Source organism: Crinia signifera, chromosome 1 (assembly GCF_055691185.1).
Source record: "Crinia signifera chromosome 1, ASM5569118v1, whole genome shotgun sequence".
In the NCBI taxonomy this organism is placed as follows: Eukaryota; Metazoa; Chordata; class Amphibia; order Anura; family Myobatrachidae; genus Crinia; species Crinia signifera.
In genome coordinates this window covers 223384314-223399346 of record NC_139217.1, presented here as the reverse complement: position 1 = coordinate 223399346, position 15033 = coordinate 223384314, and the positions used below count along the sequence as shown (strand labels likewise).

The window sequence follows — 15033 nt, the reverse complement described above, 5'->3', positions numbered from 1 at the left end:
CCTGGTAACATAGCTCAACATTGGGATGTAGGAGGGTCCGTAGGAGCCAGGCACCTATCCTAAAGCTTTTGGAGGGTAGGCTCCTCCCTTCTGCATCCCAGACTCCTCAGTTCAATCTTGCAAAGCCACTGGAATACATTAACTCAGTACAAACGCCTATATCTGCACAATTTTAAAAATGTAACTTTTCAACCATAACATGAAACATCATGAACACTGGCATACTTACTGAGTGCAAGGGAGGGATCGCTGTGTCAACAGGACCATATCAGAGAAAGGGATTCGAAAGGTAAATCCCTTTTTCTATTTCAATGGTCCTGGTGACACAGCTCAACATTGGGACGTTCAAGAGCCGGTCCTTTGCGAGGGTACGCTCAGGTCTGCAGCTCTCATCACTGCACGCCCGAATGATGCATCCTCCGACGCAAACTCATGGTACCTATAGAATTTGGCAAAAGTGTGAACAGATGACCAAGTGGCGTCCCTGCAAACCTGCTCAGCTGTGGCCCCATGTCGAACCGCCCAAGAGGTGGCAACCGACCTGGTGGTATGCGCATTAATCCTGGCCAGCACAGGCCTACCAACCTTAGTATATGCAAAGGCAATAACTGAACGCAACCACCTAGCAATGGTCTGCTTAGAGGCAGGCCAACCAATCTTATGCACATCATACAAGACCAGCAAAGTATCAGTCTTCCTGACACCTTTTACCCTGTCCACAAAAATGTGCAAGGCGCGCACAACGTCCAAATTCCTCAATTTGTCCCTTTTCCTTGAACCCTCTGGGGGTTGAAACACACAGGCAGAACTATCTCTTGATTCAAATGAAAAGCAGAGACTAATTTTGGCAAAAAATAGGATTTTGGGTACCTACCGGTAAATCCTTTTCTCGTAGTCCATATGGGATACTGGGTTATACTATGGGGATAGAGATCCTCCGCAGGAGAGACAGGCACATTAAAGCTTTCAGTGTGGGTGCACTGGCTCCTCCCCTCTATCTCCCTCAACTAGTCAGTTAATGAAAAACTGTGCCGAAGAAGAGCTATGTGAGGAGGTATGTGAACAATAACGTGGTGAGATTCTCACAGCACACCCAAACCAAAATAATAAACATAAAATAACAAAAGAGGTGAATCATAACTTCTGAGTTCACCATAATCATTGAAGAAGGTCATTATATGACAACAAGCCCTAACCGTGTTAGTAACCATGTCGTTACAGCAGAAAGCCGCACAGAGGCGGGCTCCCAGTATCCCATTTGGACTACGAGAAAAGGATTTACCGGTAGGTACCCAAAATCCTATTTTCTCTACCGTCCAATGGGATACTGGGTTATACTATGGGGAGGTCCCAAAGCTACCAGAACGTGCGGGAACGTGCGGAGTCTGCTGTAGAACCGCATGTCCGAACTGGGAATCCTCCCTGGCCAGAGTGTCAAATCTGTAAAACTTGACAAACGTGTTACTCCCTGACCTGCACAGCTGCAGAGCCGAAACCCCTCGTGCGGCCGCCCAAGAAGTCACAACAGATCTTGTGGAATGGGCCTTCAACGCTGGAGGAAGGGACAACCCAGCCGATGCATAGGACTGTAGTATCGTGCATCGAATCCACCGGGCTATGGTCCTTGTAGATGCAGGAGAGCCCTTCTTTTGCGCATCGTACAGTACAAACAAACTATCCAACTTCCGGATTCTAGCCGTACGCTTAACATACACTTTGAGGGTATGTACCACATCCAAAGAGAGAGGTATATCAGGATGTACCGCGCTGGAAGGAACCACAATAGGCTGGTTCAGATGGCAGAAACTGCGGCCTGGTCCTGAGCTCTGCCCGATCCTCGTGGAATACCAGGTAAGGGCTTTTGCAAGACAATGCCCCAAGCTCAGACACCCGCCTGGCCGAGGCTAAAGCCAGTAGGACAACAATCTTCCAAGTAAGATGTTTCAACTCCAATTGTTCCAACGGAACGAACCAAGAGGACTTAAGGAAGGTTAGGACCACATCCAAGTCCCAAGGCGCGGTGGGTGGTACGAAGGGAGGCTGAATCCTCAGCACCCCTTGCAGGAAGGTGTGGACCTCCGGCAACAGCGCCAGTTTTTTCTGAAAAAATACTGACAGAGCCGAGATCTGTACCTTCAAGGACCCCAACCGGAGGCCCAAGTCCAAGCCGGCTTGAAGGAATCTTAACAGATTGTTAAGACAAAATACTGCTGGGTGGCAATGCATTTTTCTCACACCAGGCTATGTACTTCTTCCATATCACATGGTAGTGAGAAGCCGTGACCGGTTTTCTGGCCCGCGTCATGGTTGTAATTACCGAGGGATGTAGTCTCCTGAGCCCTAATATCTGCCGTTCAACCTCCAGGCCATTAAACGAGCCGCGGTAAGTCCTGAAAGACAAACGGTCCCTGGAGGAGAAGATCTTTTCTTAGAGGGTCTTCTACTTGCATGGCCTGAATGTCCCCATACCAGGCCCTTCGTGGCCTGTCTGGAACCACTACAATGGCTTCTACTCTCTGGTGTCGGATACTCTTTAGCACTCGTGCCAGCAACGGGAGCGGTGGGAACAGATACACCAGCTGAAAAGCCCACATCCAAGTCAGGGCATCTACTGCTGTTGCCCCTGGATCCCTGGTCCGGGCACATTACCTGTCCAGCTTGTGGTTCAACCGTGAGGCCATAAGGTCGATCTGAGGGAGCCCCCAAAGATCTACCAGGTCCTGGAACACCTGAGGGTGAAGTCCCCACTCCCCGGGGTGGAGATCGTGACGGCTGAGGAAATCCGCCTCCCAGTTGTCGATTCCTCTTCTAAAGATGGCCGACAGGGCATTTACATGGCGTTCTGCCCAGGAGAATATCCGGGTGGCTTCCCTCATACAGGGCATGCTCCTTGTCCCTCCTTGGTGGTTGATGTAGGCAACCGTAGTTGCATTGTCCGACTGGACTTGCACCGCCCTGCAGCATAGGCTCCGCCTGTAAAAGGGCATAGTGAACAGCCCTAAGTTCGAGGTTGTTTATATGCAGCATGGATTCCATCGGAGACCAATGGCCCTGTAGGCGGACTCCCTGTATCACAGCCCCCCAGCCTCTGAGACTAGCATCCGTGGTAATCAGAAGCCAGTCCTGTATCTGGAAGCAGCGACCCGCCAATAGATTTGGCGAATCTAGCCACCACTGCAGGGAGAGTTTGGTCTGTGCAGACAGGCAAATCCTTCTGTGCATTTGGTGGGGGGATCCTGGCCATTTTGTGAGGATATCCAGCTGAAAAGTCCTGGAGTGGAACCTGGCATACTGGATGGCTTCGAATGAGGCCACCATCTTGCCCAAGAGCCTGAGGCAGAGGTGCACCGAGACCCAAGGGTTTGATAGGACCTCTCTTACCAATGCCTGTAAAGCTGACGCCTTTTCGGCCAGCAGGAACACCTTCTGCTCCATTGTGTCTAGAGTCATACCCAGGAACACCATTCTCCGGCTCAGGAGCAACGAGGATTTTGGGATGTTTAAAATCCACCCGTGGTCTCTCAACACCTGCATAGTCAGGTCTAACGCACTCCTCAGGGCCTCCTCCGATCCTGCCTTGATCAGCAGATCGTCCAGGTAGGGTATGACATTTACCCGCTGGAGCCTGAGAAGGACCATCATTTCTTCCATGAGCTTGGTAAAGACGCGCGGGGCAGTTGACAGCCCAAAGGGCAGCGCCTGAAACTGGTAATGGCAGTTTCCCACCGCAAATCTTAGAAAGACTTGATGAGGAGGCCAAATTGGGATGTGTAAATAGGCGTCCTTGACGTCTACGGAGGCCAGAAATTCCCCCTTTTCCAGGGAGGCAATCACCGACCTGAGCGACTCCATTTAGAATTTTAACACCTGCAGGAAGGGGTTCAGCGACTTGAGATTCAAAATGGGCCTTACTGAACCGTCCGGTTTGGGGACAAGGAACAGGTTTGAATAGTAACTCTGGCCTTGCTCCTGTCTTGGTACAGGTAGGATTACTTTGGACAGGAGGAGCTTGTGAATTGCTCCCTGAAGGAGCAACTGATCCTCCACTGAAGCTGGGAGGGCCGACTTGAAGTAGCGTCGAGGAGGGGGCCTGGCAAACTCCAGCCTGTAACCTAGCGAAATAAGACTCCTGGCCCAGGAATCTAGGCACGAGGCGTCCCACACTTTGCTGAAGTGTAACAGCCGGGCCCCCACCTCGAGACAGTCTCCTGGTGGGTGCACCCCGTCATGCTGCCGGCTTGGAAGCGGCAGGGGCGGTGGAACAGTCCTGATGATCTGAGGGGTTTGGCTTCCTGAATTTTCCTCTAGTGCCTCTGCTAGCATTAGAGGCGCCTCTGGCCTTAGGGCGGAACTTGGACTCACGAAAGGACTGCTGGGAGGGACCAGTGAAAGGGCGTTTTGCCGGAGTGGGTGCTGATGGGAGGAACGTGGATCTCTCCTGGCATTAACAGACACCGTGGATACTCTGGAAGCCATTTTGAGTGCTTCCTCAAGCACATACTCCGCAGCTGCTTTCAGGTTCTCAGCTAGCAGTAACACACCTGGATCAGCATGCAAAATTGTACACAAGTCATTGGCCCACACAATCATGGCCTTAGAGACCCAGGCTGACGCTATAAGAGGGCGTAAAGTGAAGGCCACTCCCTCAAAAATTGCCTTGAGGTTACCTTCAAGTTTCTTGTCTACGGGGTCCTTAAAGGTTGCCCCCCCCCCCCTGGACAGGTAGCACCGTGGCTTTAGAAAGCCTTGCCACAGAAGCGTCCACCACTGGAACTTTTTCCCAGAGGTCCGCATGAGCCTCAGGCATGGGGTATAGACTTAAAAATCTCTTAAGCATCTGAAGCCTTTTATCGGGCGTTTTCCAAGCCCCTTCCAACAAATCCTGTAAACCTTCATCCGCAGGGAAGGTAAGTTTCCTTACGCTGCCGCTTAAATACACCTTTTGCAGGTGTTTTATCCTCCACAGACAAATTCAGAGCCTGTGTAATCAAATCCTCCACCCCTGGGGCCGAGGAATCCTCAGAATCATCACCCTGATCCCAGGGGATGTCTGTGCACTCTCCCACCTCTCCAGATTCAGCAACAAGCAAGGGCACTGAATAAGACCTTTTAGGGGTCCCCACAGTATCACTATCAAATTTGTCTAACAAATCATTAAATCTGCTGATCCCTTTAGCAGTATCCTGCATGACCTGTAAGAAACCAGGATCTGCTTGGGTCAGAGGCAAGGAGCCAGAGGACTGCTGAGATGATGACATAGGTCTAGGGGAAGATACCAGGGGAAGATACCAACACATCACTCTGCCTGTCCAGCAATTGCACTAAGGCATTTACAGACCTGCCCAGTGCACTGGCCCACGCAGGTTCCGATTGCTCTACCCTCTGGGGTTCACTGCCCATGGGTCTAACACCAGCGCAAGTAATACACAAGCCCACCTTGGCCATTTGTTCAGGGGCAAATTTTAGTGTACAAACACTACGAGCGCACAATGCATTAAGGGCTCCCTCCCCCAAAGCCACAGACTGTTGCTCAGCAAAAGGTAACAGTCATAGTGCACAAAGTACAGGAGTTTTATACAGAGCCAATGTACCACAGTCACTTATCTGTCTGAAGCTTTCAGAAGTGGGGGAAACGATGCCCAGGAAATCCAATCACTCTGCCAGGATCTGTTGGCCAGCTGAGCTCCGCTGCAAGCGTTCCGAATGGCGCCAAAACAGAGTGAGGGAAGAGACCAAGTCCCTGCTGCTGCGGGGTCCGTGGCTTTTGCCGCCAACCACCAACAGACAGCCGCTCCCATTGCAGGATCTCCAAGTTCCAGTGTCTCCCCCTCTGCTGGGGACCACTTGGAACATGCCTGTAACACACTGCTGTCCTCTCATACAGGAGCTCAGTGTGTAAGGTCCGCAGAAAATGGCCGCCGCCATCACAGAGCGCCTGTCCCCCATGACCCCCACCTAGTGTGAAGCCGGTTTCAGAGAGCTCCAGAGCCCAGGCAGCTTCTTAATAGAAGCGGTAAGCACTGCACAGGGAGACCAGACAGTGTCTCCCCTGTGCGCAGTGAGCTGACAGGACGCGCTTGTCAGCTCCTGCTGCGCTGTCAGTGTGAGGATTCAAAGAGAATCCTCACACTGTGCCTACCTAGCTAGTGTAAAAGTTAATAAAATAAAAAACTCCTAACTAACACTGGGCCAGATGTATTAAACCTTAACAAGAGATAAATGCAAGGGTGATAAAGAGAGATAAACTTCCAGCCAATCAGCTCCTTACTGACTTTTTTTCAAAACACAGCCTGTAATATGACAGTTAGCAGGTGATTGGCTGGATGTTTATCTCTCTTTATCATCCTTGCATTTATCTCTTTAGAATAGCACCCACTCCAGTGGGCACCTAACACGAACTGGAGAGTCTGGGATGCAGAAGGGAGGAGCCTACCCTCCAAAAGCTTTAGGATAGGTGCCTGGCTCCTACGGACCCTCCTACATCCCAATGTTGAGCTGTGTCACCAGGACCATTGAAAGAGAAACGCACTTTTTTAAAACAAAAGTATTGACATGATATACCTATTTATTTTTTTTGGTGGTTAACAAAAGGATCAAGACCAGTGGTCGCCAACTGGTAAGCTCACTGGAGCAATCCAGGTGGCTTGACCACTACTCTCCGCCTGCCCCCTTCCCTCCTCTTGGAGGAGCCAGGTGCTAAAGGGTCATATTTGACCTCTAGCATCTGACAGGGAGCAAATCTTTAAGCGCTCCTGGCACTCCAAGTAAAACTGCAGCGCTGTGCTCCGTCAGACGCTAGAGGTCAAATATTTATTTACAAAAAACCCTGGTCAAATCCCCTGGTCTTTGAATGCTGGAGTTTTCAGGATCTGACCCTGCTTTATACCCCATTTGCACAGCACTTCGACCTGGGTATGCACCATTTACACTGGACCTGGGTGAGCTCTGCCTTTCCTTGTGGAGGTCATTAAAAAATGGCCATTTATGGGCTGATAAAGATGGTCACAAAAGTGCTCCCACTTTCCACAATACAATATCCTATTACCTGCCACAATCATTCCTCACCTTCCTTGCCTCTGTTTGTCTGTCAGCATATTACCATCAATTGGTAGCATGGCCGGCGGGGCGCCTGTAGAGCGCCAGTGAAGTGTGTGAGCCCTGCTCTCCTTGCCGCCGCCCAGAAAGCACTTGTCTTGAAAAAGTTCCCAACAACTGTGGGTACGAAACACGTTGACGTCATACTGAAGTCTGCAGACGTGTCTCCAAGGTCCCTCCTTCAGCACAACAGCGCGGCTCACTGTTAGCCGCATTCCCGACTTCCACTCTCCTTGCAGCCGTCTGTTATCACCTCTGCCCACCAGCAATACACCCTCGTCAGCGGTGCCGGCTGGTCTCACTTCATCCCGGCGGGTGAGAATAATAAGACCCTCCACTGCTAAACAGCTTGTCCCCCGGATCACCATATTGGGGACTCCTGCTGCAGCGCTACACAGCGCTATTCATTCACCATTTATTTTGAACAGAGAAACCCTGCTTCAGGAAACCCGCATCTGGAGAACCTAATTAGGGTTGAGCTACCAACATACATCAGCTCCCCGCTACAACTAAAATCTATGGGTGAGAAACCTCAATACTATTAATTTCTCTGTTTAATGAACTGCCTTCCACCTAGTGCATGTTCCGCATACATGCTAATTGGCTTTACTAACACCTTGCTGCAAGTTAAATAACTTTGTTTCACACAAGTATATAATATATCTTGGATATACCAGTATTTGGAACTGAGCAATTATATCATTGGGAAACCCTCTTACAACCCTGGAGACACATCTGATCACTTATTAATTAACCCCGTATGCATTTAGGCTATTTAGGTGCTTTTATAATTATATATGTCTTTTTCCTTTTTTTATATTTCTATAAAAATGTACAATTTCTAAAGCGTGTCCAGTGTCATTTTTGGTCAACATATATATACTCAGAGTTATACATATTTTTGCTTAGCAGCGCAATTGTGTTAACCCCCCCCCCCCCTAATTTTCTTACCCTTTATGAGCTGGGCCAGTTCATTTAACACGTGCAGCAGCTAAGTACACATTGATTCGGTGCACATTACAAGCACACTATAAATATAAAAATATATATATTTTTTATTCACTAGAGCGCCAGGTATGTGAATTAGCTGATCCCATATTGGTATCAGTTCTAAATTCATAGTCCCCATTTTTTAATTACGTATGCTGTAGAACAGTAATCTTGTAATGTCAGCTTGATTTTTTTTCTACCATGCTCATTTGTTTTAATGTCAGGTTTTTCTGTAACCCGAAATGTGAGGCAGAAAAGATAATTTGCTTCCATTTTTGGATGAGAAAAAAAGTTACCTTAGGGATCACAATTTCACAGTGATTGCTCAATAAATGATATTGCTAATCTATATCCATAAAAGTGTGTGTGTGTGTGTTTGTTCCAGGAAGATCATAGACCAATCTTTTGTGAAGTGTAAGAACGATTTCATACCACCGCTAACTACAGTATATCAGATCGTTTCCAATATCGTTCCGTGTGTATGCACCTTTACAATTGTCCATAAGGAACCATCTGCATTCTGGAAAAGGAATAATACCCCTTTTACACCGCCGAAAAATCCGGGTCAGCTGCGGGTCAGACCCGGATCATCGGCGGTGTAAATGGGGTATATCAGTGTCCATTTGACCTGGGTAGAACCCGGATAGGACCCGTGTAAATGGTCCGGCTGCGGGTGCAGGCATCCGCAGCGGGTCCACAGCGTGCAGCACTGGGGAAGATGAGCCCAGCTGCTGTGGGAAGAGGGGGGTCCCTGAGGCTGCTGAGGGGAGGGGGTACCTGTCCTGTCAGCCTGCGGTCGGAGCTCAGCTCACTAGAGCGCCAGGTATGTGAATTAGCTGATCCCATATTGGTATCAGTTCTAAATTCATAGTCCCCATTTTTTAATTACGTATGCTGTAGAACAGTAATCAAATGTCAGCTTGATTTTTTTTCTACCATGCTCATTTGTTTTAATGTCAGGTTTTTCTGTAACCCGAAATGTGAGGCAGAAAAGATCATTTGCTTCCATTTTTGGATGAGAAAAAAAGTTACCTTAGGGATCACAATTTCACAGTGATTGCTCAATAAATGATATTGCTAATCTATATCCATAAAAGTGTGTGTGTGTTTGTTCCAGGAAGATCATAGACCAATCTTTTGTGAAGTGTAAGAACGATTTCATACCACCGCTAACTATATCAGATCGTTTCCAATATCGTTCCGTGTGTATGCACCTTTACAATTGTCCATAAGGAACCATCTGCATTCTGGAAAAGGAATAATACCCCTTTTACACCGCCGAAAAATCCGGGTCAGCTGCGGGTCAGACCCGGATCATCGGCGGTGTAAATGGGGTATATCCGTGTCCATTTGACCTGGGTAGAACCCGGATAGGACCCGTGTAAATGGCATCCGCAGCGGGTCCACAGCGTGCAGCGGTGGGGAAGATGAGCCCAGCTGCTGCAGGAAGAAAGGAGGTCCCTGCGGCTGCTGAGGGGAGGGGGGGGGTACCTGTCCTGTCAGCCTGCGGTCGGAGCTCAGCGGAGATGATGTGCGCCGCTGCTGTACCTCCCCCCGGCAGCCGGTCCCTGCGGCGAATGTACAGTCACTGTCAGCGGTACCTCCAGCGCATAGGAACTAGTACTAGTTCCCATGCGCCAGAGGGACCCCCACCACTGACTGTACATTCGCCGCAGGAACTTCACGGCTGCGGGGAGTGGTACAGCAGCACTGAACCTGGGTCAGCCCTGCCATATATATATATATATATATTTTTTTTTTTTTTTTTTTTTAGGCAGGACTGACCCAGGTTCAGTGTAAATGGTGCAGACCCAGGTCAAAGTGCTGTGTAAATGGGGTATAAAGCAGGGTCAGACCCTGGATACTCCAGCATTCAAAGACCAGGGTCCGACCAGGGTTTTTGGTGTAAAAGGGGTATTAGTTAGTGTAAAAGCCCTCTTTTGTTCACCCTGGCATTTAAACAATCACCTATTCAGGGAATGGAAAGCCTGATCCAATGCCACCCTCTTCTCTCCACATCCATGGGAAGATTTGTGGTGAAACCACATTTAGGACTAGGAACTGTGATGTTTATTATATAACCCCCTGAAAATGATAACCTGGGCATATGAAGACTATCGAAACGCGTCGGTGGAGAGGGGTACCAACCACTGTGGACTGTGATTCTTTGGGTGGTGTAGGTTCTGCACATGTGGCCACTGCGAGAGGTTCTAACTTGTAGGGGTATTTATAGAGGTCTTAATGAGCTGCAAATTAGATGTCTGAGCACTTCCGCCGGAAGTGGGTCACAAGATGTTGCCAATTATCCGGCCAAACAGATGAAAGTATTTAATAAAAAGCCATTTGTTATATAAGTGCCATTTGGTTAACTTAATCCGAACCTCTCCCCAACCTTGACAAAGATAGGAGTACCTATCAAAACGAGTCGGTGGAGAGGGGTACCAACCACTGTGGAATGTGAGTCTTTGGGTGGTGCAGGTTCTGCGCACGTGGCCACTGTGCGGCTCCAGGTACCACCTTATTTTTTTCTATTTTTTCCATCTTCCAGTTACCACTGTTTTATGTATTGTGAATAAACATTTTTAAAATTGAGAGAGATTCTCTCTTTATTTTTTAAATACTCACCGGAGTCCATGTTCAAGGGAGAACTGCTCCAATCAGGATACAGATACCATTATACGTATGGTCCAGCTCACATATTTGTAATTTAATACAGAGAGGAGAATAGCACAATCTACGGGAATTATTCTAGTGCTTAAAGATACCTTTATAGGAGTTATCCAAGTGTATTTTATGTGAGTACGGTACGTTCATCTAAAAACCATCTGGTGGAGGGAACTACTGCTGACATCACAAAGTGTGATCCATGTCAAAGATACCTTTTTGCACATATTCTCACTTTTCTCTATGTGAGTGAGGGTATGCATTTCTGGGCCCTTCATATATTCACAAAAATAAGATCTAAAATAAAGACGTACTAGATATTGTATATTTTTTCTCTCTCTTCCACATATGTGTTTGATTATGGGAGAAAAAGAACTCTATCAAAGAAACATTGGTGTAGGAACAAGCATCATCGCCGCTTGCCTGATTTCTTGGGAAGATTGTCATTGGAAAGGACTGTGTGGCGGTCCTTAATTGAAGGCTTGGCAGAAGGTGCTGGGTAGCGCCTTGGGACTTTTTTTCTTTTTTCTGTTGTCTAGGGGTATAAGTAAAACAGTGGTAGTTGAGCGAGGCAAGACACAAAGGCTCTGAACAACCTCTGTACTCCATCAGCACACTGCTAAGAAAAGTGAAATTAAAAAAGGAAATAGATTTAACCCCCTTCCCACCCCCCCACCCCCCCCCCCAAAAAAAATATATACACTAATTAGTAGGACTGTAACAGCTGCCACATGGAAACATGCACAGCTCCTACAGGATCTTAAAACTCACTGGCTTAGCTAAACTATAGTATTAAGTTTCCCTCTGAGGCACTTATTACATAGCTTCCCTTCTGGACTTGTAACTTGGTAGGACTGCTATGCTATTACTGGTGCCTCTCCTTGTGTTTCCCTCCTATGTCCCTATAGATTGTAAGCTTGCAGCAGGGCCCTCTTACCTCCAAGTCTGTCTGTTGTTACCCAGTTTTTGTTTTATCAATGTCTACAATTGTAAAGCGCAACGGAATCTGCTGCGCTATATAAGAAACTGTAAATAAATAAAAGTTTGAGTGCCAGCTCCTGTGGTTCAACCAGTAACCCATGGTACCAGTGTCCCCTCATTTTCCCAAAATTAAAATGTTAGTATTTATTCTTTTAAGACTATTTTATATGTAATTACATAATTATCCAGCAAACCCTAACATCTGATAAATCTAATCTTAATGTAAAAAACAATAAAAATAAAAAAAACAATTAACTATTACCTAGTTCAACAAAAAAGGTTAAAAGTCCAAGTGTGAAAAAGCACACCCAATGATTCATAATCTTGTTGAACTAACTTCAGCAGCAGCAGTAATGGCGCCTACACACTGCAATTTCTAAACAATTTCACTAGATCGCTTACAAAATGCCCCTATACCGCTCCGTGTAGGGGTCATAGCGATGCGCGGGCTGCCAAGTCACTATCGCCCGATGAGCAAGACCCAGCTTGCTGGATAAATCGGTACTTCTGTAGTTTCACGGCTCCAGTATGGCGCTGTGCGTCTGAGTCCCCTTGCGGGGCTCGCTACGCTCGCCCACGCTGCGGGCTCGGTGGCTCGCTATGCTCGCCACGCTATTTAAAATCAACTCCATGCCAACATGGATAGTGGGGGTATGAACTATCCATGTTGGCATGGAGTTAAGTTACTTTTTTTTTACATATTTCGTGGCGAGCATAGAACCCGGAAGTAGCACGGCGCCATGCTGGAGCCGTGAAACTACAGAAGTACCGATAAATCTAGTTAATCCCCGGTCAGGGCCAGTATTCTCACCAGAGAACACTGGCTGACAGATTGCTCAGCACATATCACTGACATCACAGTGTGCTGAGCGATCTATCCATGTGTACCCCTTAACTAATAGTTTTATTTCAGCTTATCTGCCTCTTAAAATATATTTTAACAAATATGACCTCCAAGCAATCTCCAAGCGTCGCCTCCGTTTACACTGTGTAAACTTACATGGTGCAAATCACGATCCGACCTGGCTTGGATCCGTGTTCCAAATGCCGGGTCAGATAAGGGTGCAAAAGAGCTATGGGAACCACGAGCATTTTGGATAAGGAATTTTTACGGTTTTCGGATTTTTTTTTTAACATACTTACCTGGTACCCCGGCGTCCTTCAGGATCTTCTTCAGCAGTTCCAGGGGTGCATTGCGCGAGTTTGTAGGCACACCGGTGACATCACCGGCATGCACTCGCACATCAGAGCAGGAACACGGATGGGCGGCGCGGCTATTTCAAAACTCAAGGAGGGACAGTGGCCGCTTTTTGCGGGTGACCCAGGGATCAGCAGGCATCACTCCAGCGGGTGCCCCGATGAAGTGCTCCTCCACCGTGACAGTGCCGGTCGCACCATTCCCCCCTCATGTACACGATACTACATGTGGAGTGGTGGCACACAAACACACAGAGCGGATATGCAAGGTGACAACTCGCTGTATCAGATCCGCGGTGCAGCCCTTTCAATCTCAAGGCTTCAATCGGAGCTCACTGCTGGCACCTGATTGGCTGCCGAACCGCAAGCCAATCCAAGAGCTCGCGGTTCAGCAGCCAGTCAGGTGCCGGCAGTGAGCTCTGATTGAAGCCTTGAGATTTGAAATAGCTGTGCACCGCGGACCTGATTTGAATAGTCAGCCAGCGGCTGAGCGGGTGCGAGTTGTCATCTTGTGCTCTGTGTGTTTGTGTGCCGATGTTCCATATGCAGTACTGTGTATATCAATGTAAATTTTAGGTGCGTACAGTCCCTGTTTTTAGTTTGCCTGGCTCCTACACTCATCCCAGCTCCTAGATTTAAAAAAAAATTGTCGAGCCCTGCACTACAAGCTAACAAATGGTTTTGCTTTTAGGAGGAAGAAATTTCTGACAATCAGGTACTGAAATTCACATGATAACCAGAACCTAGTAAAATTACTTAATCTTAATAAAATGACTGTATCTACTTATAACAAAGGCTTATTTTTGAGTATGAATAACTAGAAGGTGTTGAATAAGAAATAGAGATAAAACTTTGCGGTGTCACACATTTGACAGATGTATATCAGATTTCATTGGCACTTTTTTGTTTAAAGTCTCATGTAGGATATAGGGCTGTTATAGATGGAGTGATATTAATATGTGGAATAAGAGGTTATAGTGTTTGTGTAATTTGAAGTTTATTTATGCAATTGCACACTACAAAAGAGCATAAGTGCAAAACCAATAACCGTCTTCTGCAAACGAACTAAACTGCAATTAAATCAATCGGTGCGCATAAAAAAAAGCATCGTAGATTAGTTTTCGGCCAAAACATAGAGCGCACAAACGAATAATAGCAGGCCTCGCCCAGCACTGACCTGTCCCAACAACGTTTACAACTTTTTCCAAAACAGGAGCGGCAACCTCCTGCAGCCCACGTAGACGCAGCCGGACCCTGTGTAAACGATCACTAACAAACTTCCAGAGGACAACAACGCAAGTGACCGCAAACATTCATATATGTGCGGTATTTGGTAAGTGGCGACCTGCACAAAACACGCCAAGCAATCGGAACCCCACAGATACAGAATCCATTTCTGACCTGACTGGCCTTGTAGAACTGCTTCTTCAACCCGGCCACAGACATGATGGCTATGATGTAGGAGCACTATGGTTCAGGCTCCGGAATGTCGGAATCGGCTACCACTAAAGTAACCAAGCAGCAGTTACAGTCCCTCTGGGATCCCCGGCTCAGGAAACTACATGGCACTTCCGGTATGAAGGAGGAAATAGGGGCGGAGTATGCAATCACAGCAGCAGCCATGGTGGTGGGGATTAGAGGTCTAGATCCATGCTGGAGAGAGTATCTGATGCTAGAGGGGGAGGAGCAAAGTGCGAACATGGGGGCCCAAATGTACGCTCGCCACGCCTCGGTCACGGTTACTACAGGTAGTAGGCGGACGGGGGGTTGGGTTGTGACAGTGCTCCTCCCCTTGGGCGTAAAAGGTTCTTCAACCAACTTGGATCTAGCAACTACCTGGTTTAGCCGTCAGAGGGCTATCAAGCTTCAAGGAAGGTTTCCCTGCTGAGCTCTATAAGCTCCTCCCTCCCTATACAGCGCAGTGCAGGCTGGAACAAAATGGTGCGGTGTATAAACAAAAGAGCAGATTCGGGTGGATAATAAACAGCAGTTTACCTTCACTCCACCAGGTGGCGCTTTTCCCTCAATTTGGTCGCTAACCTGCAACTTACATAAAGAATGGACGAAAACAAACATGTTCACATTTAGCTGCTAAGTGCAATTTCG

At 47.7% G+C, this 15033-nt stretch overlaps 1 protein-coding gene across 1 annotated transcript in view; it reads right to left on the bottom strand.

Annotated features, from left to right (window-relative positions):
* SH3GL1 (SH3 domain containing GRB2 like 1, endophilin A2) overlaps nucleotides 1-14641 on the bottom strand; it is a 140801-nt gene extending 126160 nt beyond the window's left edge. The window contains exon 1 of the mRNA XM_083179331.1: nucleotides 14329-14641. Within this exon, the coding sequence (XP_083035457.1) occupies nucleotides 14329-14373 (45 nt within the window). The 5' untranslated portion in view covers nucleotides 14374-14641. The remainder of the gene's footprint in view (nucleotides 1-14328) is intronic.
* Nucleotides 14642-15033: the final 392 nt, after the last annotated feature.